The following is a 24732-nucleotide window of genomic DNA, read 5'->3' on the forward strand; positions in this document are numbered from 1 at the left end:
ATAATGTGGTAAACTGAAGAGAGAGTAGCAATTGCATTCCCATAGGAAAAGCTGTTCAAGAGAAATGCTGTGCTGGCATCAAAGAAAAGATGAACTGAGCACAAACTCACATGTTCATTTTGACTGACAGCACTGCTGGTTTGGCTGTATGTGTCCTTGGGTAGAGTTTCTATGACTGCCACCAGGAGGAGATTCTACATTCTGAGTTTTGTTCAGCTCACCAAGTGAGGAATATGTTACAAAACACACAGACATTCAGGCAGCATATTTAATTACTTGACACTGGAGTATTACATTTCATCAAGGGACGTACCGTTCTCAGTCTGCAGACGTGTTTTGTGTGTGTTCAGATCGTTAATTAGCCGCACATGTTCATCATCTTTGGCTCTGACTTCACTGAACTGGTCTTCAAGAGCTCGGCACATCTTCTCCAGATTGCTCTGTGAAGAGATAGAAAAAACATCCCTCAGCTCATCTAGTTGTTCAGAAGAGCAATGCTAACAATGAGAAATACTTCTTCCTGTGCAGTGACCTTGGCCTTGGAGACAGACTCCATGTTGCTGGCCAAGTCATCAATCTCCATCTTCAGCTCACTCTTCTCCTTCTCCAGCTTCTGCTTCACGCGTTGCAGGTTGTCGATCTGCTCCCCCAGCTCAGCGGTGCTGTCCGCGTGCTTCTTGCGCAGGGCGGCAGCCGTGGCTTCGTGCTGCAGCGTGGCCTCTTCCAGGTCACGGCGCATCTTCTGGAATTCTGCCTCGCGCTTCTTGTTCATCTCAATCTGAGCTGCTGTCGCCCCTCCTGCTTCTTCCAGGCGCTCGCTGATCTCCTCCAGCTCCCTCGACAGGTCAGCCCGATGCTTCTCTGCTTTAGCGCGAGAGGTTCGCTCTGCCTCAATCTCCTCCTCCAGCTCCTCAATACGGGCCTGTGAGAGTTAATTGGTTAAAAGAGGACTTTTAAATGGACAGGTTTAAAATTATCACTAAGGAATAAAGAGCAAGCATTCACATCCATTAATACAGGCATAGAAAGACAAGTACCACTAGAAATTTCACTGTATTGTGTCCTAGGAGAGATAGTATTCAGTTTTGGAACAATAGTGAATGTAAAATCTGATACTTTATTTTATGTTATAGCTCAGAATGGGTTTATTATTTTTTGAAGGCTTTAGAGTTGCACTTTCCTGAAGAAATAGAGGGAGTGTCGCTGGAAAATATAAAGGAATGTGAATTTCTTAGAAATTTCCCAGAAGTCAGGCCAAAACAAAGCAGTGTCCTTTCTCCATCAGCAAACAGGGTGGAAGGAACTTCAAGATGAGCAATCATGGGGTAATAGCACTGAAGAGAGCTCTCTTCCTGGTTCTGCATTTGGAAGGTGGTCTTTGTCCTGATCATGACACATTATGTCACATTCTGTTGTTTTTTTAGAAAAGTGATTCTCTGTGGCTGCACATCTGTGACATTTTCAAAGCCACCACAATGTTCACTAAGAAATTTCCTACATAGTCATGTGTGATTAGAGGCCAGAGTTTCTGTAAAAGTGCCCTTAGATGGGAACAGCACCCCGAGTCCCATATTAATGGTTTTATTAATGTGAGGGAAAATGTTTTTGTAGAATGATCTAAGAATAAATACCAGTTAATTCTAAGAAATTTGTGCTTGCTACTAAAATTATTAATAACTCCTAGACTTTACCTGAATCTCCTTAATTTTCTTTTGCAGCTGAGAACTTTGAGCCTGCTCATCTTCAATTTTACTTTGCAACTGGCTAATTTCAAAATCCTTTCTGTTAAAGAGCAAGAAGGCAAATTCAATACGGTTAAGATAAAACATTAATTTCAGAATTCAGAGCATAACAAGTCAGTGTAATACTTCTTTAGCCTGTCATCCATTTGTTGCTTATCATTCTCCAGATCCATGATGGAATCCTGAGACATTTTCAGATCACCCTCCAGCTTTCTCTTTGCTCTCTCAAGGTCCATTCGCAGCTTCTTCTCTTGTTCCAGAGATACTTCAAGCTAAAACACATAAAACATACTTTGAAAAACATGAATTATACTTCAAAAGTAACTATACTAAATTTAAAAATCTAACTAAGTTGGAAATTGATGAATAGAGAAAATAATCGGGGCATCTCCTCCTGTGTGGCACTCTCACCGTGAGACCAGAGCTGCTGTGGTGATTTAGTTTCAGACATTGAACTGTCCACAGCTTGGCTGTGCACAGTTGAAATACCAGTTTTTGAAAAAAACAGAAATTTAATTTTTCCAGTAGCTGCAGTTTCTAGCATATAGACTGCTAAATATGGACAAATTCCCAGTATTCATAACTTCCTGGAGTATATGCACACACAAACAACTCTGCAGCAACCTTCAAACTGTCACAGCTCTCCTGCCCCAGCTAATGGGTTAAATCAGATCACAAAAGTCTACACTGCTGAAATACCTGGTGATGAACATCATAGATGTGCTGGATTCCACAATTCCCTGTCAATTAGCAATGATTTATTAGCTGAAATTATTAGAGCTGGCTTGTCTGCTTTATGTGTTGCTTATTCTCCCAACTACAGATTTTTAGTCTGCTGTAATCTGTCACAGTGTACATATACACAGCCCAAAAAGTTTTACTTACATCATCTACTTGCTGCTCCAGTTTGGTCTTGGCTTTGGCGAGGGTGCTGACTTTGTCTTCCTCAACTTGCAAGTCATCCAGTGTCTGCTGGTGGGCTTCCTGGAGGGCCTTTTTCTCCTTAGTGAGTTTAGAAATATTTTCATCCAGAGCTGCCATCTCTTCGGTGAGATTCTTTACCTGTTAGACAGCCAGCATCCATCCCATGAGGGGATGCCTTGAGAAATGGCAGACTGAGAACACAGTGAGTGCATCCTTGCAAAACCTCGCATGCATATAGTCCAAATGCTCCCCGCAGAATATTTATATTGATTGTAATGAGGGCAGCAGCATTTATCATGGCTGAGAGTCTCATCTCTCTGATCCTGCAGTGGTAGAAATTCCTGCTTTAGTTGTTTTTGATCCCCAGCCCTATCCTACTAAATTTTATAGTGAAACATGCTCGATTTTCACTTTCCTCTGCAAGTTTTTCCCATTGGGATTTACAAAAGCCCTCTGAGTTGCTCTTGCTCAAGGAATATCTTTCCTGCATAGGATATATTTGCTATGAAAACAGCTGTAAATTCTCAGCAAGTCAGATTCTTTAAAAAGAGATGATCAAGTGCTAAGCATAGCCAAAAATAGGTTTTCCATAAAAGTGAAAAAAACTATGATAACATCACAAAGAACCTTAACAGAAACAATTCTGTCAGCTGATTGATTAAGTGAAAATACCTCTCTCCTATGCATTGGACACATCTCACTTCTATTCAGAGCACTTAAAGGTGACTACAATTTTCCACAAAACTGACAAGCTGTATAGGAGTGTTGTGTGGGGAAGAATAATTCCCTGATTCCTCTGTCACCTTATTCTCTGTTGCATGCTTCTCCTTTTCCACTTTGGCCAGAGTCATCTCAAGGTCATCAATATCTTTCTTCAGCTCTGAGCACTCATCTTCAAGTTTCCTCTTCTTTGCTGTCAGTTCAGCATTTGTCTCTTCTTCATCCTCCAGTCTTTCATTTAGTTCTTTAATTTTAGCTTCTAGCTGGATTTTACTTTTAATGAGTCCTTCACATCTCTCTTCAGCATCAGCTAGGTTTTCACTCTCCTGTCAGAACACATTGAAGGTGCATTATATTTATCAGAAAAATGACAAAGGACAGTTAAGACCCTTGGTGAGTGAAACAATACAGGGGCTTTTTTGAAACTCAACTGCTTTCAAAGTTGGATGCTTTCCGACAGCAAGTGACATGTCCACTTGCACCAGACTGCTCTTGGCCATGTAATATTTTATTATCTTTCAGAACCTTACAGGTGCAATTTCAATCTCTTTTCAGCAGTATTCCAGAGAAAAGCAGATTCCACAGTTTTCAGTCCTGCCTCTGACAGAAAAGCACTCCTGCCCTGCCTCTGCATTATAATGGCAGCAGATGTGGAAACGGCCTATATTTCATCCCGAGTCAGACACCACTACGAGGAGCACATTATATATACTGTATAATGTCTGATTCTTCCACTGGTGAGGGTGTTGGAACTTCCTGTATTCCTACTGATATTTGGTGTATGCTTTGCACCTTGCTTAGGTGTAAGTGACACGACCAGAGACAAAGCAGGGGAGACTTTGTCCCTATTGCGTGCCTGTTTATAGAGGACAATGGAAAAGAGGAGAAAAAGAGCAGCAGAAGAAGTGGAGTGAATCTGAAGATGGAGGTTACTCACAGACTGAACCTGGAGCTGCAGGTCATTTTTCTCCTGCACAAGCTTCACCATTTTCTCCTCCAGCTCCTTCCGCTTTGCCTCAGACTTTGCAAGCTCTTCCTTGGTTTTCTCAAACTCCTCCTTCATGTTGGCCATCTCCTTCTCAGACTCTGCACTCTTCAGCAAGGGCTTGATCTTGAAGTACAATTTCATCCATGGCCAGTGTTTGACATTCATGAATGCACGGATGTTGTATTGGATAATATAAATAGATTCTCTGAAAACACATGAAACCAGTTTGTGAGGGTGGTGAGACTTGAGCTGGAAACATACTCTGATTATTTGCCACATGGCATCAGCATTTACCTCAAGAACACTTGCACAAGAATTTTTTTCCTCACCTCCCTTGCTTTTATTAAAGAGTCATTTTAGGCCCTTATTGCAGAATGTCTGGTTCAGTAGCTTGACTAGTATCTATTGTCTGAATATATGAGGAAGAAATACTACAAAACAGACAGACTTCTCTGGCATATTGACTGGGAATCTCTGAGACTTTCCTCAGTCTCAAGGAAAATGCAAGTGCTCAGGTAAATACCAGAGTGAAGACAGACATCCTTCAAGTACTGCTGCTAAGATTACAAAGCTGGAAGTTACTGCCAATTGTGGGAACAGCAGCTTGGTGCTTTTTGGGTCACTCAAAATACCATATTAGAAATTATTAAGACAGAAACTGAAAAAAAAAAAAGGAAACACTTCTATGGTGTTGAACACAAAGGATATTGTTAATGCCCATAGCGCAAGGGGACATTAGACAATTCCTTGCAGAGAAATCCAGTAAGAGTTATTGAATTCTTAGAAACTATGGCCGGCTCAGGAAACACCTGAGCTAAATATATGCTGCAGAGTATTACAAACAAAAGCAATTATTTGGCAGAGTATCCTGTACATTTATGCAAGCCTTGCTCCCCCTAAAACTTTCACTTGCCAACAACATTCAAGAAAGTTTGCTTGTTTTGTCCAGTGCTGTCACTCCTGAACTCTAAATTTTGCATGATTCATCCCATCTCAAAGGGGATGAATGAAAAGCTGAAGGGGATGTGGAATAGTTGAAAGTAAGGAGTACTTCTCTGTCCAAGCTAGGATTGTTCATCTCAGATGGTGGAGCCAGGGAAGGAAATTAAAGAAAGGGAGAGCAGAGGGTGATTACACCTCATTCCTTACAAAATCAATGTGATCCAATTAAATGATGAGACAACATGTTGAAAACAGAAAAACCTTAGCCCTTCTTCAGTTGGCTGTCTCTGCCACAGGATTCTTTAAAGGTTGAAAACAGTAAGTGCATTCCTGGAGGAAAGGTTCCTTGTTAAAACTCAGTACTGTGGTCCAGCTGCAGGGTCCCATTGCTAAACAGACACTGCCAGATTTTGTGAGACTCTCAGGAGGAAGCTGATTGTTTGTACTTGCTCTGTTTGATTGTTTGTACTTGCTCTGTTCCCCAATGATTTCTAAGGTTCTATCCCAAGGACAGCTTTTTGCCTGAGACAATGTATTACACCGATGGAGCTTTGGTCTGACACAGTAAAATCACTCGTGTTTGCTTATATTACCTTCTTTCATTCATCTTTTTAAATTCAGTTCTCATGAGGTACCCTCTGCATATAGCTTGTGTATGAGTGATGAGGCTCACAAGCTTCTCATCTCTCATCTCTTCTAGGAGTCCCAGGAGACCTGCCTTGAAGAACACCTAGAACATAAAAAAGGGTCAAACAGTTTGAGGCTTAGGTAGATACATGGCCATTGACAGCTGATGCAGGGTAGTACAAGGTAGTTTAGGAAAAATGCCTGCAGGGGAAGGGTTTAAGAGCTAGAGAAATTTTCTGTCAGTATTTAAATCCTCAGTGTTCCTGTGATTCATGAAAAGTCACTCTGTGTATGACCTAAGCATATTATTGTGGTGTTATTTGATGTCTGCTCCAGTGTAGTTTATGGAAAATTTATTTCATCCCTGGAAGTGTCCAAGGTCAGGTTGGACGGGGCTTGGAGCAACCTGGGATTGTGGAAGGTGTCCCTGCCCATGGCAGAGTGGTTGGAACCAGTTTATCTTTAAGGTCCCTTCCAACCCAAACCGCCCTGTGATCCTATGTCTGTTCAGTAATGTAGGCAATTGTTTTTTTATCCAGAGATAGCAAGGACTGGGTTGTGCTGACCAAAGAACAGTGTCTCACCTAACACTGCTTTGGGTATGGAAGACACACTTGGTGTTCTTGAATCCCCTGAGTAGTAGGGGGACTTGTCTGAGCCCATCCAGCCTCCACTGACATAAATATGTTCCACTGGCTTGAGAAAGAAGCAGCAGAAAATCTAGTTGCAGCCACACTGGGTCATTCTGATAACATGGTGTTCCCAGGGCTGGCAGTGCTGCCCCTCACACAAGAACCACACAAGTTCTCTGTAGTCCATCTTGCTAGTGGTGTACTTTGTTCATAATCATCATGAAGGCTGATTTAGTATGCAAGAAACACTTTCAACAAACAAAATATTTTGCTTAATTATAGCTACTGTTCCACAAGGACTTTACCTTGGTGTGGCCAAATTTATATTGGTTGTGGTCCACATCAATGGAGGAAAGAAGCTTTTCCGAAGCCTTTTTGCTGTCAATGAATTGGCCTTCTGGAATGGCTGAGGCGTTAAGGATCTTGTACCTGTGGTAAGACAGGTTGCAAGAACTGGTTGCAAAGAGGATGAGGAAAACAGGATCCACTGTATGTCATAAAAATACATGAAAACTGAGCTGCCTAAAAGCAGCTGAATATGTCATCTAAAATCTAGACAGTGGTGCTTGGTTGAACAAAACATGATGAAAAAGGGACACATCTACTCTTAAGAGGAATCTGTTGGTTGTGTAACAACACAGTGTGCTGCCACGTACAAATCTAAGGCACATACTTCAAGAGTGTCTGCAGATCCAGAAATTAGGAAGAGCATAGAACATGTCAACCTCTTCTCAACTTGTTTCATTGATCAGAGGAATGCTACTCAAATTAGAGTTGAAGGTTAATTAAAACTACTGACGAAGATCCGCTATATTCCAAATGCAGATCTTGCACAGCTCAGTCTCTACAAGTTGTACCACTGAATGCTTGAGTGGATGGAAAATGACATGGTATTAATGTGTAAGTGCTAACAGAAATCTTATCATTTTGCTAAATGATTAAGGTAATCCTGTGTTGTGGACAGGACCATCTAATCCTTCTAAAGGGGTTTCTTCTGATACAGCAATGTGGATGTGTGACTGTACACTGGAGTACTTCTTATTCTCAAGTCTACCTTGAAAAAGAGTACGTAAAATCATGACAGTGATAATTGTCTCTATTTTTGGCTTCCATTATCATTCCTAAAGCACTCTGTGGTTCTGGACCATGGCCATTATGGATGGATTCTTTCATCTGTCACTTCAAATTAAAATTTGACAATCGAGACTAGCTGATCCCTCACTGAACACCAGGTTGCAGGACATCTTCAGAGAGATCTTGAGTCCTTTTCACACCAGTGCAGCATGAGAGGTGCTACATGTAACTAGAACAGCAGATGGTTCTGGTTTAGCACTCTGTGGCAACTGAGCCCACATGAACCAGTTCAGTTGTCTCCATTTTAAAGATGAAGAAATCAAGGCCAGAGACAGAGCACTGTGAGGAGGCTCATGTGGATTGACCTTGTATCTGTACTCTGGAAGGCTTCAAAGACTAGTCGACAATGGCACCTTATTCATTACACTGCAAGTGTTTTGCATCTCTTTGAATCATCAGGCATTGGCTTCTGTTTAGAAATTACACTGGTTCTGATGTATCAAGAAATCTCTGGTTTGATCAGAGAGGGAAACACTGGAGTGACCTCAAAACAGTATTAATGACTTGGTTCCCTCCAATGCCACTAATCTCGTCTGACTGGGAAAGTGTCTCTCCATGGTGTCACCAGACATGTCACCTGAGCTGTGTGTTTACTGAGGCCTTTTCTCAACAGACAGTAAGTAGTGACTGAGGACCTACCGTTGCTTAAAGTCTGCATAAAGGATTCTGCTTGGAAACCCCTTCCTGCAGATTCGGATGCCTTCCAGAACCCCATTGCACCGCAGCTGATGCATCACCAAGTAATGGTCCATTACACCTTAAACAAAATACATCCATCATGATTCTGTTTTTATTCCAAGGAATCTTCATATGTATTAGCATTCCAGAATGATCTCTTCTTTTTTTTTTTTTTTTTTTTTTTTTCAATTCAAGCAGCTCTTGATTAAAGATGCAGGAAGTGCAGACAGAACATGCCTTCAATTCATACAAGTTGTGGAGAGTTGCATCAGTGAGCTTTGCTAAGAATGCAAGGGCTAGCAGTGCTTGTGAAAAGGCATCAGGCCACATTTCTCAAAAAATGACAGGATGGTGCTTTAGGAGACCAACTGGAAAATCTCCAACAGCATCAGCCTCCTCACTGGATGTAGGCAAAGGTGGCACAGTGTAGTGCCATCCAGACAAGGGATTTTCTAATGCTGTTACCCACAACAGACAATTATATCAGCTGTAATCAAGCATATTTTTATCACCTTCAGTTCTGAACACACATTAAGCAAGGATGGGTAACTTGTGGACTGTGTAATGCCCAAAATTTTTCAGTCACAGTAGACAACACAAAAAAGTTCCCCTTGTTACTGTCTTGCAGGCCAACCCCCAAAAGGACTTCACATGCAGAGGGAGCTATTTGGGAAATTGGTGTGGAAGCTTAACAGGCCAGTTCCTGTCAGTCCCATGTCTTCAGAATATAATGATGGACTTACCAGGTGTCTTGGTCTCGTTGGGGATCAGGCAGCGCACAAAGTGAGGATGGGTGCTTCTCAGGTTAGTCATCAATTTGTTCAGGTTTTCCTGTGATAGATCGAAACAAGGGTTTCAACTTCAAGCTACAAAGCTTTTGCATTCCTATTTAATTTCAGGGAGTTATAGAATCACAGAATGGTTTGGCTTGGAAGAGGCCTTCGAAGGTCATCGAGCCCAGCATCACTGTCTTAGGCAGGGGCACCTTCCACTGTCCCAGGTTGCTCCAAGCCCCATCCAACCTGCCCATAAACACTTCCAGGGACAGGGCAACCGCATCTTCTCTGGGCAACTTGTGCCAGGGCCTCACCACCCTCAGAGTGAAAATTTTTTTTTCTTATATCCAATTAAGATCTACCCTCTTCCAGTTTAAAATCATTGCCTTTTGTCCTGTCACTACAGGCCCTGGTAAAAAGTCTTTTTCTGTCTTTCTGATAATCCCCCTTTTATATATCGAAAAACCAGAGTAAGGTTTCCCTGGAATCTTCTCTTCCCCAGGCTGAGCAACCCCAACTCTCTCAGCTTTTTTTTATAGGACAGGTGTTCCAGCCCTCAGATCATTTTGTGGAAGCATGGCTCATATAAAAAGAAATTCACATACCCTGAACACAGCAGACACTGTCTGGAAAGAGCCCCCCTTCTTCTTAGCACCCTTCTTGCCACCACCACCACCACTATCACCTTGGAAGAAGTAGATGGGAGGTGAACAGTTAGAATAAGCAGTACATTTTGTAGGCCTCACCTTCCTTGCTTGGGCCATGGACCAATAAAATACTTAATTTTAGATACTGGCATGCAGCTCCCTGAGAGTTTAGTGAAGTGCTGCTGCGTAGTTGTTGATCAGAGGGCAGTGTGCTTGGTCTCAAATGCAAGACTCACGTTGCATTACAGTGTATGTGGCTTTGCTGGTATGGAAGGACATTTTGGCCTGGTGTAAGTTTCCTGATGGTGTACTCTGTGCTCCTGGTCACATATTGCTTTCACTATTACACAAAGCCCCATTTAAAAAAACAAAATTTAAAAAAACCAAAATTTAATTAGGTGGAAGACCACAAGAATGTGACTCAGACATCCATTTATCAGTGCAGGGAAGTCTTCTATTAAAAAAAAAAATCTCCTAATCCAGTATTTCAGGTGAATAATACAGCTCTATTCTGAGTTACGGCAGGATGCAAATTTTAGTCTCGGGAATACAAGTCCAAGCAGCTCAGTGTCTTTCCAAATTTGCTACACCCGTGAACCCAATTAAATCGAGTCTCTTGAGCCTCAGACCCTGTGAACTGTAAGTCTGATGGACTTAACACCTTGTCTGTCATTGACTTGACTACTGCTGTACACTGCCTCTGCTTTTTCGCCCAGCATCCAGGCTACCAGAATATTGGGGTTTTTTGGTAGAAATCTGGGTGGCCATTTTTAGTAAGGCAGACCTACTGACTGTCTAACTTGATGGTCTTCACACACAAAAAAGGGCAAGAGATGGGACTGCGCTCTGATGCCCATAGAGGACTTCTAAATTTTTTCTCTGACTCTCTGTTTTTCTGTCGTAACACCAGGACTGCTCAGCTGGATATGAAATAGATCCATGGTATCCTTTTAGCTCTTCCAGTACCCCTCCAGAAACAAAACTCTGTCTACAAAGACTAAAATGCTTGCACTTTGCACATTTATTTGGCCCTGTCTAGTGGCTGAGTAAACATGCGGGTGATTCACAACACAATCAGTCAGGAAACACACACCTCCTGTCACTTGGGTTTGGACTTGCTGTGCTTTACTTCTGTGCAGCACATAAATGTGGTGTTTCCAGCAGTTCTGCATGTTAGTGTCTTATTGTTGGCATATCTGGTTGCACACAAGGTCACCTTAGGGGTTGGTAGCCTTGAACCACAGAGAGGAGAAGCAGAAGTAGGTGTTAGTTGATTTTTCCCTTATTGGTTATCACCAAAAAAGCACTTACCTGTCTCTGCACTAGCGTAGTTAGAAAAAAGGAAGGACAACAGCTTCAAGGATGATTTCTGGTACAACCCCACAACAGTTTCATTCAGAGGGTCCTTGTTCTTGTCAAGCCAGCCAGAGATGTTGTAGTCCACTGTGCCAGCATAGTGCACCAGGGAGAAGTGGGCCTCAGCCTTGCCTTTTCCAGGCTTGGGCTTCTGGAAGCTGCTGGACTTGCCCAGGTGCTGGTCATAGAGCTTGTTCTTGAAAGAGGTGTCAGTTGCCTTGGGGAACATGCACTCCTCTTCCAGGATGGAGAAGATGCCCATGGGCTGGGAGAAATATGGATACATAAAGAAAGTAAGAGGTGGGGAGGGGAGCCATTACTGCACGGAATAAGACTTGAGGTTCACCTCACTGTTACAGGCAGTTGTCAAAGTCATCAGATTAATATTGTGTAGGCATTCTCCCTTCCACCCCAGCCATGTTGTTCAGGAAACCATTGTTTGTGCAGAGACAGCCCATTGTTCCAAAAGCTTTGGTTTTATAAGCTGCTTATTTTGATATGAGAAGGTAATTCAACAGTAATGTGTCATTTTATCAAGAACGAGTGAACTAAAATAAATGATCATAAAAGAAATGTGCTCTCCTACAATGAAAAGATTTCTTCTACCTTCTCAATGAGCTCAATGCAGGCAGCCAGGTCCATGCCAAAGTCAATGAACTCCCATTCAATTCCCTCCTTCTTGTACTCCTCCTGCTCCAGCACGAACATGTGGTGGTTGAAGAACTGTTGCAGTTTCTCATTGGTGAAGTTGATGCACAGCTGCTCCAGGCTGTTGAACTACAAATTCAAAATACAATAAAAATGCTGGTTAGTTTCAAGCAGTCCTCAGTGGGTAAGTGTTCCTATGGGAACTCACATCAAAGATCTCAAAGCCAGCAATGTCCAGTACACCAATGAAGTGCTGTCTGGGCTGCTTCGTATCCAGCTGTTGGTTGATGCGAAGAACCATCCACAGGAACATCTTCTCATAGACTGATTTAGCCAATGCACCCACTGAATTGTACACCTGTGAGAAGCACAGACATGGCAGTAACCAATGCTGAGTTAGCTTTAAAGTTGAAAGAACACTCTGAAGAAATTGAAAAGCTGATGAGCTGTTTATGTACCTGTTGGACATTTTGTCCTTTGGTTACATATTCATTCCCAACTTTCACCCTGGGATAGCATAAAGCCTTGAGCAAATCAGCAGAATTCAGACCCATCAAGTAGCCAGCTTTGTCAGCCACTAGGATCAGAGACAGCAAACGAGTTCAGTAGAGACAAAGAAAGGTGTCCTGGTCCTCTGGGATGTTTCTGTTACAAGGACCCTATTTTTAGTGCAACTCAAATGGATCTATTGTCAAGAGAAGCTCCTCTCCAGTCTCATGGAGAATATTCCCCCTGCTCCAAAGGCAATGTCTCAGCTGCAACACAATCCTGTGTCCGTGCCTGGAGGGCTCCAGCAACGCTTAAGTTTTATGTCTTTCTGTTTCCTTGTAGAGCATAAATTAAATCACTGACTTTGTGAAACTTGAAACGATCATTAAAAAAACTAGTTTCTGGAAAGGAAAATAATTTTCAAAGTGCTGGGCACTTTCTGGGGCGGGGTTGCTGCTCTCTGCTGGTGCAGCTCACAAGCAAACTCTGCAATCAGCCCTACCTTCTGTGCCGTCTGGCTCCGCCTGCTCCTCCCGCTGCTTCTGCTTGAATTTCATGTTCCCATAGTGCATGACAGCCCCTGTTAGCTTGTATATCCCCACCTTCTCATCAGGGCTGAAGCCCAGGATGTCCACAGCATTCTGCAGAGGCAACAGGCAAGTTGGGAAAGCACAAAGTTCTTCAGGCAAGCTGAAGCACAGGGGGCAGGTGGGGTTTCTGTCCCTGCCTGTGCTGAGTGTGTCAGCACCATCCCAGTCCCGTGGCACTGGGCAGCAGAGCCCGGTGCTGGGCCTGGCTGGCCAGACCACCCTGGCTGCAGCTGGACTGGCTGCAGGGCTGCTCTGCTCTACTCACATCTGTTGCCAGCAGTTCCTCGCTGTCATCAATGCTGGCAACCGTGACTTCTCCTTGGCTCACATAGAGGAAGTCATAGGGGTTGGTGGAGATAAGGAGGAGATCTGCAGGTATATGGGTCCCCTTTAGTGGCACTGGGGCAGGTCACAGTGGGAAGAGAAAGCATTCACTGAGCCAAGCCCAGCACTGTTGGCACTCACCAATGAGCTCTGGCTTCTTGTTGGACATTATCTGGTAAAAAATATGATAGCTCCTTTCACTAGACAGCTGAAAGGTGACTCTGGATTTCTCCAGGAGATCTAACCAAAAGAGAGGTGCTGTTAGTCTCCTGATAAATTGAGCTTGCAAAAGCATGCATTCTGCTTGCACTGACTTGCTCCAACTCACAGGTTTCAATATCTGCAGAGGCCAGCTTGCCGGTAGGTCCAAAGTGAATCCGGATGAATTTTCCCTATCAAGGAGTGCAGATCAAACCATTGGTTATGAAAATCAATGAATGAGACTTGCATTAAATATCTTCATTCCAACAAATCTGAAATGAACTCACAAAGCGTGAGGAGTTGTCATTCCTCACAGTCTTGGCATTGCCAAAAGCCTCCAGCAGTGGGTTGGCCTGGATGATCTGATCCTCCAGAGTTCCCTGGTTGCAGAAGAAAATGCTTCTTATCAAACTTTACTACTTAGCAAGTAACAAATATTGCAAAAGGAATATTACAGATAATTTTTACATATCACATGTGATTTACACCTAAAAATTAACAGAGCTCTTAAGCACTCATCAGCCAGCACTCACGGATATGGCCAATGGTTTCAAAGGGAAGTGTGCTGAAAGACAGATCTGTCTTTTGCTTGCTTCTTGTATCTGATACCAAATATTGGATATCACATACAAAGTCACTGCAGTGGAGTTCAGGGCTGTATGAGAGGTGTTTCCACATTCCTGTTCACAAAGGCCTTGGCAGCTAAGGAAAATGTGAGAATTCTGGACTTTTTTTTGAAGGTTGCTTGAGCCCACAACACACAGAGAGAAGTACAGACTTTGGTAGGAAACACCTACCAAGGGAGAATGTAAAATGTTGCAGTTGCATTCAAACAGCAGCAGCCTTTCAGGATGCAGGAATACAGCTCTCAGCATGCTTTGAAGACTGGGACATGGACAAAGCCTGATGCTCAAATACCAAGCTTAGATAAGCAGAGGACACAGACTCTTCGATTCTTTTTTTTCTTTTTTCGCTGCATTGTTGCAGAAGGAATGATCAACATGTAAAGTTTTGACACTGTCTTGTATCTCTCTTGGTAGGCACAAAAATATGGAAGAAGAAAAGCTTCTGTGACATGATGTCTCTCCTTTTTGGTGCAATACAGTCCAGGAAGCAGAGTCACTAGTGTGACTCTAGCAAAGTCATGACTGATCCTACATAATCAGGGCATGAATGTGTTGCCAGGGATAATTTCCAAGACAGATGGAAATCAAAGAATAAGGGAAAAAAAAAAAAAGATAAATTGGTTTATATCAGATGAAAGGTGAGCGGCACTGTTTCAGTTGCTGCGTCTTTGTGTGTGTAGTGCTCAGTGCAGCCTTGAGCATATTGCAGGGGAGAGGGGCTGCCCTTCCCAGCACTGTCTGCAGATGGCACAGCAGGTTTAAATTAGTTTTTGTTAGTCCACCGTGGAGAGGGACCTCTAAAATTAAGGCAACATAGTACTGTATGGAGCTCTATATCGTTTTTTTAATAAAAAATCCTAAATCCATAGAACAATGCCCTCTCACATGTATCTTCCAGCTTTCTAAGTGATGGAGAGGAGAGGAGAGGAGAGGAGAGGAGAGGAGAGGAGAGGAGAGGAGAGGAGAGGAGAGGAGAGGAGAGGAGAGGAGAGGAGAGGAGAGGAGAGGAGAGGAGAGGAGAGGAGAGGAGAGGAGAGGAGAGGAGAGGAGAGGAGAGGAATGTGTGCCAGTGCAGCTGACTACACCAACACCAAGCCTCTTTTGAGTGCACAGCTGTAACCAGGGAACTCAAACAGCACCACTGTACATGGATAACAGTGTGGAAGAAGACATGGCAATTCTTTACACGAGTTCATTCTGGAGTCCTGTCTACAGGCTGGGTGACAAAGTGCTGGAGGCTGAGACCATATTTTGGGGAAATGCTGTTACATGTTTCCCTTATTCCTATACCATTGCCTGGAATCTGATTTCAGCTTGTATCTGCCATTGAATGCTGGGCTGAACAACCTGAGTGTTTCATTTAATGCCCTTATAAGGAGGAACATACTATTGTCACAGAGACTGAAATGCTAAAAAAATAGGGTATTCTGTGAATAATCAGAAGAGGGCAGAACAGATTACTGTCAGTCTGAGAGCCAGGTGATTTTCCCTCTATCACACATGGTCTGTACATGTCTCAGCTGTCTTGAAGCTTTTCTGAGATCAGTCCTGGCATAGTGAGCAGCTGATGAAAGCTGAGCCCAGGAGATTCTAACATGGTGCTGATGGAAAGAGTGCTTGTGATGAACTTGCCTTGGCCATAACAACCCATCAATCACAGACACCTGCCTCTGAGTGAAAGAATATTCAGCCTTGGAATCTCCTTAAGCTCCACTATGCCCTTGGGTACTCAAATAACATGCTGACACGTCACACGCTTTGATGAGCATCTCACAGGCTGTGGTGGCACACACTTGTGCCACAAGGGTGTTTGTTGCTTGCTCTGTGCTGGGGAATGAAGCCTGTGCCTTGCAAATTCACCAGTGGGCTCAGATTGCAGCAGCTGTGCTGCTCAGCAAAGGGACATCGAGGCATGCACTTTCTTTTCTGCAAGGATCCTTTCTGAGGTTACTTTCTGACTGCCAGGCAAGTGGTTCCAGCTGTCCCAAATCCATCCTTTCTCTCATGCTGTCCCTCAGGACTGTTCTGTTGACCACAGACAGACAAACCAGCCAGTGGAAACTACTGCCTGCTGCAATTGAAATGATGCTTAACTTCAGCGCAGCCATTCTGGAGTCCAGAGTTCCTGCACTTCCACTGTCAATAGGAATGAACCAGGGACCAGGAATGGCACATCCATGTGCCAGTGGGAACTGACTGCTCTCTTTTCACGTGCAGCCACTCAGGTGCTGTGGATGTGGCTGATCTCAGAGGATGCTGATGAATAGGTACATAGATGGACAGTCAGCACAGAGAAAGCTGCTGTCTGACATTATGTTCTCCTCTCTGGTAAAGACTCCCCTGTGTAAATGGAGGTTTGGGCCTTTCCTACATTGACAAAATGGTCTTGGAGGCTGGGCAGCAGGGGTAAATGAGCACAGGTGTGCTTGGGTTGTGTATCCTGACTGCCTTCTCACCTGCACAACACTTTCTGCCTTTAGATAGTCCTGCAACCCCAAAATACACATTGGTACTTTCTCTTCAGCTAGCAAAGCGTGGGCAAATACTAGAAGGGGGAGCTGACGTCATACCTGCATTTTGCCAGGCTGTGGATCTTTCTTCTTTTCACCAGTGACTGCAATTGTTGCAAAGTACTGGATGACACGCTTTGTGTTCACAGTCTTCCCTGCACCAGATTCTCCGCTGTTGAAATAAAAATGTTAATCATTACAGGAAACAGGAAACATCATCACTTGCTGTCAGCTTTGTCACTCGTACCAAAACATACTCACGTGATAAGGATTGACTGGTTGTGTCGATCTGAAAAGAAAATCAGAGAAAAAGCTGTTCAAGTGAGATGTGGAGGGCATCAGTTCCTCAGACACAACTAACTGACTTCAAGGGAAAGAACTATATTATATCAATATTTATCACTTTCTTACAAGATAAGATAAATGATGTATTAACATACATTATTGTGAATCTGGACCTTTTTTTTTTTTTGTACAGACAGGGATGAAATAGCACAAAATTTAACTTCAAGCATTGATTCTTTACAAGGCTTCCCACTTACTATGTGTTTTCTTTTATGTAGAGACCTTGGCTTAAATATTGTTTAACTGTAATCTGATTATTTGCTGTGTTTCTTTACCATTTCTTTAAATTCCTTACAAGGAGAGGGGGCACAGAACCATACAGCCAGCTACTTCATTATCTGATAGCCCAGACACCATCAAGATTTTCATGGTCTGATCTTGCGCTGTGCTCTAGGACCATGGGACCACTGAGTAGAACCTAAAATGCCTGAACTAGCAAGTGTTCCTTGACCAAAGAGCCAGCCTTACATATATCAGGGCTTTCCACTTTTGCCAAACGACTCACCAGTCAGCATGAACTGATAGGCGTTGTCAGAGATGGAGAAGATGTGTGGAGGGGCCTCCTGGCGCTTCTTGCCTCGGTAGCCAGTCACCACCTCCGGGTTGTACACCGGCAGCCACTTGTAGGGGTTGACGGTGACGCAGAAGAGACCCGAGTAGGTCTGCAAGGAAGGGACACAGCACGTTGGCTTCCCCTGAGCCTGGCCCAGCACTTCCTGCCGCTGCCCAAAGGAAGCTGCTGCTGCCACTTACGTAGATCATCCAGGCTGCGTAACGCTCTTTGAGGTTGTACAGCACAGCGGGTTCGTGGAGGTGGGTCATCATGGCCATGTCCTCGATTTTATCGTACTTGGGAGGGTTCATGGGAAAGACTTCATCGTCCTTTACAGTCACAGTCTAGCAAAAAAGGAAGGGAACAACAGGAGAAATCTAAAACAGGGAACTGCCTGAACTGGAGGATCACATAGGAGTAACAGTTGGTATCACTTACTGTGTCATCATGTTTTTTAACGGTGACTTTGCCACCTTCTTTGCTCTGTATGGTACCTTTCACGTACATTTGCTTATCATCTACTACAAAACAGGCTGACTTAGCATCAAATGGGCGATTCTGGGCTTCAATTCTCTCCTTCTCTGGCTTCCTTAAATAGGGAGCAGCTTCTCCAAAGATTGCCATCTCTGCATCTGAACTCATGCCTGCAGTTGCTCTGGAGGAATACAGAAAAGTTGCAGAAAGTCTGTGCATTTGTAATTTACATTTATCCAGACAGTGGTCATGCTCAATGACTAATAGGAAGAGGAGGACTAATCAGGCACTTAACTTCTGCCTCAATTTTAATTATCCACTGAAGAAGTGCTAATAAAGAAAGTTCCTTTTGTAGACAGAGATGTATGGTCTTTGGAGACATCCCCCTTAAATAGGCCTATGTGCCCAAATGAGAGCAAAGAGAATATCAAGTTACAAGTCTTCAAAAGCTGGTCCTGTTCTGTCTTCACCTGCTGTTCACTGACCTGCACAGCCACATCCTTCTCAAAGCCACATACACAAATCCACTGAGATCGTTTCATTGGACATCTAAAGATTTAGACAAAAGTAAGCTCTGTGAGTCATGTAGATTGGCTCCCACGTGTGATTTCCAGGTGGAGGTATGTTTAACACCCTCGGTTTTGATGTATTAACGCCAAACAGGGAAGGTTCAACTAGTAGTCTGGCTGTACCAAGCAATGGAACAAACTGTGAATGTCAGTCATCAACTATCTAAAGCCGAACCTGTTTATTGTATGAGCCAAATACAAAACATCTTTTCAGTTATGTTGCAAAATTAGCCAATAAAGGAATATAAGGTATATTACAGATAATAATTAAGACCATAATATTAACTAAATAACATAGTATCTTGGTAAATAAGTATGTGATATAACATTTCAAAGAATTTCAATTATAGCTTGAACATATTATAGCTTGAACCTTTATAGAGTAATATTAGCTATGGATCATTAAAAGACAAATCATATGTACCAGATATTGTTAGGGGTTTGTCTAGTAGAGATATTGGAGAAAACTGATTTATGGTCTGTTTAAATTTGCATTTTTTAAAACATCTAGTAAAAATCCTTCAACACAAATAAATGCTACTGCTTGCTATGGTCAAAAGAACTGTCATGGATAATTCAAGAGCATCTGGAAACAGCACAAGTAGAAATAATGTAGGCAGGAGCTAGCATAAACAGAATGTTCTTCCCCAGGCAGGCTAATATATAGGCTAGAAAAAAAATAATAAAAAACTTCTAAATTCCTGCTACTTCGTGTGCTGTCTGATGCACTGTGAAGAGTAAAGAAGAGAAAGGGACAGAATTGAAAAAGCAAGATATGTACATCCACGGTATCAAAGCACTGAAACAGTCAAAACAGAATGGTTTTATGTGCAAGAAAATGATGAAAGGAGTATGAAGGCATTTGTAAGGCTTCTCCTGGCCATTTTGTAGTAGAAGTGCTGATCTCTCTCAGCAAGAGCTATCTGCTATGGGATCTGCACCCTGCAGGACTTTGAGGGATGGCCTCACACAAGAGCTTTTAACAGCCAGGAATTTCAAAGCACAAAATCCAGAACCTTTAGCTTACTTAGAAACTATTGTGCGTATACAGAGCCCAGGGTTTTTGCCTCTGTGATCTTGCATCTGAAGGGCTTGAGAGAAGCAACAGAAAAGAAAGAGAGAAGCTATTTCAGAGTGTCCATGAAAAAGTGAAGCAGAACACCAGAAAATGCCATCAGAAAAGGGATATCAGAAAATTCCTCAAAGGGCGCAGTCTGTTAAACTACTTAAAGTCTTTGATAGGAAATTGTGTAAAATTCAGATCGCTACACATTCCTGAGCAGAGAAGGTGGCATTCTCTAGGAGCATACCCTGCACTTCCATCCCTTTCAGCTCCAGTTTCAGTGAGCAGCTTTTGGTTTTAGGATAGAAGACACATGTGTGGAAGGTTCCTTCTGTGCTCTGCTGCATGCTCCCAGTCACTAAGTCACTAACCTTCCCCAGAAAACCTAGAAGGGAGTGATGCACACAAGGTTACTCTTTGGACATAAACAGATCTGCCTATCAGGCAGGAGACAAGATCATTCCGAACTTTGTTTGGGTTTCAGTGCCTGTATGATAAACCACAGCCAGTAAATAATTTTCTAGACTTTCCCCAGAGGAAACTGACACTTGACTATTACTTTGAGCCTCCTCTCCAAACACAACCTCAGGCTTCCAGCAGCTGTGCAGATGGCAGGGGATGAATTTTAATAATCTACATATCCCAGAATTTAAGGTTACACCATAAAAAGAGCCATTACTGTCTCTGTCTATCATGCCCTCTTGACTAAGTTTGAGCATCTGTAATTTTCTTTCCTGATACATGGACTATTCCTCCAAGAACTGTGACTATTGCTCATATTGATGAAAATACAATATATCCTTTCCAGTGATGCTGGTTCTACATCACTGTCTTTTGCACCTGCCCTTGCCATTGTCTGGGTGAGCTTTACTTATTGCTCAGGATCAATTAGTAAAAGTATGTGTTATTTGTTACACCCCTACCTTCAGAGAGCCCACGAGGATATCTGTTTTCAGAACCTGTGTGAAATAGTTAAAGAAAGGACAGAGAGAGTTACATCAAAACCAGTCCATTGTCTTCAGCATATGCCATATCAAACATTCCTACACCCTGTGCAGTCTCTCCAGACAGCTGAACTGCACACAGTGCCTTACAGCTCCTGACCTAGAGCAAAATTCCACAGTGTCTTGTGCTCCTCCCCACATTCCTGTGAGCTGCTTGAAACAAATCTAATGTCAAGGAAAAAATTAGCTACTTTACACATATACTCCTAGTCAAATTCAACTGCCTTCAGAGTCTTCTGGTGCCTTTCATAGGACTTGGAGCGAGCAAAGTTGGTAGAAGGCCCTTCCAAGGACTGGCATCCTATGACTCCTCTGCTTCTGCTTGTGCACCACACTGGAGTGGTTTGGGTTGTATAACCTTGACTTTGCACGTAAAGCATGAGCTGGAATGTTAGAGGTGGGAAATGAGAAGAAAACGCCCCTTTGTACTCCACCTTTCTGGGGAGCTGTGGAGATGTCATGGTCAGAGTAGGAAGCAAGAGGATGGCACTTACCGTGAGATGCTGAGGTAACAAATAATGAAGTTGCCTTCGGCTGCGGCTCTTTATACGTTACCTCCTGCCCACACAGCACTCGAGTGCTCTATTTTTGGTCAATAATAATTTACTCTTTAGTTGTAAACGTGTTGTAGCTCTGATCTCTCTGCTAATTACTCAGAGACAGGATTGGTTTAAGGTTGTATGGAGTCAGCTGCACTGACCTGTCCTTTTCACATTGATCTGTGCCAGGATGGAGGATGGAGGAACCCAAAGACAGCTCTGATAAAGCCAAATAAGGCAACACTTGGCTCTGCACTGCAAGGGTTTGCCTTAGTCAGCAGGATGGGATTTTTCTAATTGTGCACAATTATCTCTTAAAGGATATAATATTAATGGATGCCCTCCTATCCTCCCAGTTTATCTACACGTGCTGCTAGATAAGAAGAAAGATTTATTGAGGCAAAAATTTTTATACCATTGTGTGAGGCACTGGCAAGCCTGAAGCCAGCCTCAGTCTTGGAACAGAGTGAGACAACTGCCAGCTTATGGACCACAGGAGGAACTTGCATTCCTGAGCTGTAGGTTTGCAAGGCATGCTCAATGTCTCAGCCTGCAGAAAGGTGCCTGACTTTTGTGCCACTCCACTGTCCTGCAGAGGTTGTCATGGGGCAGGCTGGGTGTCAAACCAGAATAACTCTAAGTTGCTCTGTAAAGGCATGTGGAAGGAGAGTGTCTGCTCCTTTAAGATTAGCTGTTTAAGGGCTGCTTTTGACACTGCAAGGGACAGTAAGAAAGGGAGGAAGCCCTAACTGAGAACGTGCTGGAACACAAACCTGTCTGACAAATGGTAAGGGAGGAGGTGGTGTGAACCAAACCTGGTCAGTCACACTGCTTGGTGAAGGCATGTGAAAGTGTAAAAATACATATTCTAGTAAGCTTATCAAATCAGGAACCTTGTGTGTTGGGAAACTAAGGTAAAAGGGGAAACACTAAACAATATATACAGAGAGACACAGGTCTGGCAAAACAAATACAGAGATGACAAGAAGAAACAAACCTCTGGCATGTTGGGCAGGCAAGGGGGCTGTGATGCTGTGCCCAGGAGCACCTGTGGGATGAGTGGGAGAGCTGTGTGTGTGCAAGCATCAAGCTGGACCAGTAGGCAAAGAGGAAACTGTGACGTGAGTCGGAGGGCTGGGTCTGAGGGGGACAGAGGAGCTGTGCTGGACCCAAGGGAGCTGCACATGTGTTTGGGAGCCTGGTGAGCAGGTCTGTGTGACTCTGCTGGTGACTCCTGTTTCTGCCTGTCCCTGAGGAGGAGGGGATCTGTCTGTGCTTGTGTGATGCAGGTCCTCTTGATGGCACCTGCGTGGCTGCTGTAGCAGCTCTGTGACCACTTGTGTCAGTGTCCTGTGTGTCTCTGTGTGTCTCTGGGACACGTGCCCAACTTTGCTACTGGTTGACACCCCAAAGTGACTTCTGTGCCTCTCAGCGTGGGCAGAGTCATTGGCTCCCCAGGCACCAGTGGCAGCTTTACTGGGCTGGAGTGGCTGGAAGAGGTGGCTATGTGTTCCAGTGTCACATCACAGAGGTGCAACAGTTTTGGCAAGCTGAGATTTTTGACAAGCATTTACTGGAATCCAGCTGTATACCAGCTCCCTGGGTTAGGAGTGTGCAGGTGGAGAAATTCAAAAAGAGGCATTAGTTTGACACAGTGATGGCTTTTGACTCAGGATGTGCTTCCCAAGAAGTCATGAGTGTAGAGGAGGAAATCCCACTGTCAGGAACGGAGGAATCTCCCCAGACAAGCACTGCTTGGCTTAGTGTTTTCAGGGGACTAGCTATTTTATCTGCATGATCGCTTCTGAATAGTGATGGCCAACTTAGACACCATTTCTGTGTGTAAAAATCTGCCTGGGATTAATTTTTCCTCATGGGCATTATTTCATGTTTTTATTATTAGTTTAGTCTGCACCTTTAATTAAAAGATAGTTACAGTGAGGAAAGCAGAGTTAATCTTTCCTTTCCTTCCATTTTCTTGAAGCTCCTCTGATACGAGGGGAAAAAAATTCAAAATGTTCTGAGTTAGAACAAATATGAGAAAGCCAGAGATGACCACAGCTCTGTAGAACCACCACCACAGAGATGTCCACTTACACTATTCAATCGGTAGCTGCTTGCTATAAAATATACAAGGAGGTCTTTGAATAAGGTTTAACATACACAGCTGAACAGATAGATTTCCTGAACAGTAGGTTGCAAAGTCATCCCAGAGACTACCTTTTTTTCCTTTTTTATTTTTTCCCCCCCTCAGAGGTTAGAATTTCAGCAGGAATGTTGAGAATGTTCATCTGTTCCCATGTGGGTCTATGCTGTGAGCTTGCTGAGAGCCATATAATTACAGGAAAGGGAGCCTGGGATCTGCATTCCCCAAGTAACAGTAAGAATTCATTGCAGGTCTCTCACAGCTTGGGAAAATACTCTTACCACAAGGTAATTTTGTACAGGAGGTGAGGTGGCAAAGTAGATCTGTCATCATTACGTAATTTTTCTTTATTTTAAGGCAGAAGAAACATTTGTCAGGAAATTATTTAAACTTTAGAGGCCCTGAAATCTAACCACCTTTTTGTGGAATGACCCAGTTTCCTCTGTGGGAAGAGATGGATTGTCAGATGCATTGTTGTCATTGCTTCATGTTGGGTAACATCCTTGGTGCATTTACACAGCTCTCATGGCTGTTTGTTTTGGATTCTGTTCGGGGTGCCTGTGATTTAGTTACACTAGGAAGCAAAGGCATCTGAATTGGATTATCCTGTAGAAAATGGATTCCTATAGCATTAAGAGGCACCCTATTTAGGCCTTTCCTCTCCTTTTTTGAGTCCTTTCTAGAATGTTTTTCAGTGCTTCTATTACTTTGTTTTTAAATGAGAGTCATTGACAGTCTTTTCCAGTCTGACCTAAGTGTGAGCACAGACACCCTCTGAAAAGACAATGACACCACTCAGATGTGGAGATAATATTATTATTGCATTTTTCTTTGGTCAATTGCTGTCTATCAAACATTTAAATTAGCTGAGCTGGTTGCAGCAGCAGAATTGCAGGCACTTTTTACATTTTAACAATCTCAAGACCTGGTTTGGGTCCCCCACATCTGTATTACAGACTGTGTTCTTCACTATTTGCTATGAGCACTTATATTTGCATTTTAATTACGTGCATCTTTAGCTTAAGCATAAGTATACTGGAACCATGACTACTCTTTGTCAGAGGCTATCTGTTTTTCTATATTTGACTCATCTAATTCTTTTGTAGTTAAAGTGATTTTACATTTTCTCCTGGGTAAAAACCAGTAAAACAGTATGTAGGGAAGAACTAACCCTTTACAATGGCACTCCCACCCACTAGTGACCCTACATATTAAGAAGTATTTTGACATCTGTCAATTCAGAAAATTTTAATCTGTAGTATGTACTGCTCTGGTCTTGTGGTGTTCTAGCTCACCAAAACACAGACAAATGAAATCAGTAGCAGATCTGTGTGCTATTAATATTATTGCTTTTAGTAAGGAAGGATATAAACTCATAAATATCAACACAGATTAAGCTGCCTTAAAGGTAGTGCAAATTACTGGATTTAGTTTGGCATATCAAGTATTCCAGTGTTTGCACCAAATCAATATCTATATGATAAG

General features: G+C 43.1%; 1 protein-coding gene across 1 annotated transcript in view; it reads right to left on the minus strand.

Annotated features, from left to right (window-relative positions):
• Positions 1-20518, minus strand: part of LOC116453322 (myosin-13) — a 29245-nt gene extending 8727 nt beyond the window's left edge. The window contains exons 1-27 of the mRNA XM_032128618.1: positions 20482-20518; positions 17891-18107; positions 17653-17796; positions 17405-17561; positions 16816-16843; positions 16615-16726; positions 13706-13798; positions 13546-13609; positions 13359-13457; positions 13159-13262; positions 12806-12944; positions 12273-12391; positions 12023-12172; positions 11773-11943; positions 11122-11431; positions 9769-9848; positions 9131-9218; positions 8349-8466; positions 6881-7004; positions 5910-6046; positions 4324-4579; positions 3470-3712; positions 2628-2804; positions 1869-2014; positions 1692-1782; positions 533-922; positions 314-440 (exon numbers count right to left, since the gene is read on the minus strand). Of these exons, the coding sequence (XP_031984509.1) occupies positions 314-440; positions 533-922; positions 1692-1782; positions 1869-2014; positions 2628-2804; positions 3470-3712; positions 4324-4579; positions 5910-6046; positions 6881-7004; positions 8349-8466; positions 9131-9218; positions 9769-9848; positions 11122-11431; positions 11773-11943; positions 12023-12172; positions 12273-12391; positions 12806-12944; positions 13159-13262; positions 13359-13457; positions 13546-13609; positions 13706-13798; positions 16615-16726; positions 16816-16843; positions 17405-17561; positions 17653-17796; positions 17891-18094 (3871 nt within the window). The 5' untranslated portion in view covers positions 18095-18107; positions 20482-20518. The remainder of the gene's footprint in view (positions 1-313; positions 441-532; positions 923-1691; positions 1783-1868; positions 2015-2627; positions 2805-3469; positions 3713-4323; positions 4580-5909; positions 6047-6880; positions 7005-8348; positions 8467-9130; positions 9219-9768; positions 9849-11121; positions 11432-11772; positions 11944-12022; positions 12173-12272; positions 12392-12805; positions 12945-13158; positions 13263-13358; positions 13458-13545; positions 13610-13705; positions 13799-16614; positions 16727-16815; positions 16844-17404; positions 17562-17652; positions 17797-17890; positions 18108-20481) is intronic.
• Between the last annotated feature and the right edge of the window lie 4214 nt (positions 20519-24732).

Source organism: Corvus moneduloides, chromosome 19, assembly GCF_009650955.1.
Source record: "Corvus moneduloides isolate bCorMon1 chromosome 19, bCorMon1.pri, whole genome shotgun sequence".
NCBI classification, from domain to species: Eukaryota; Metazoa; Chordata; class Aves; order Passeriformes; family Corvidae; genus Corvus; species Corvus moneduloides.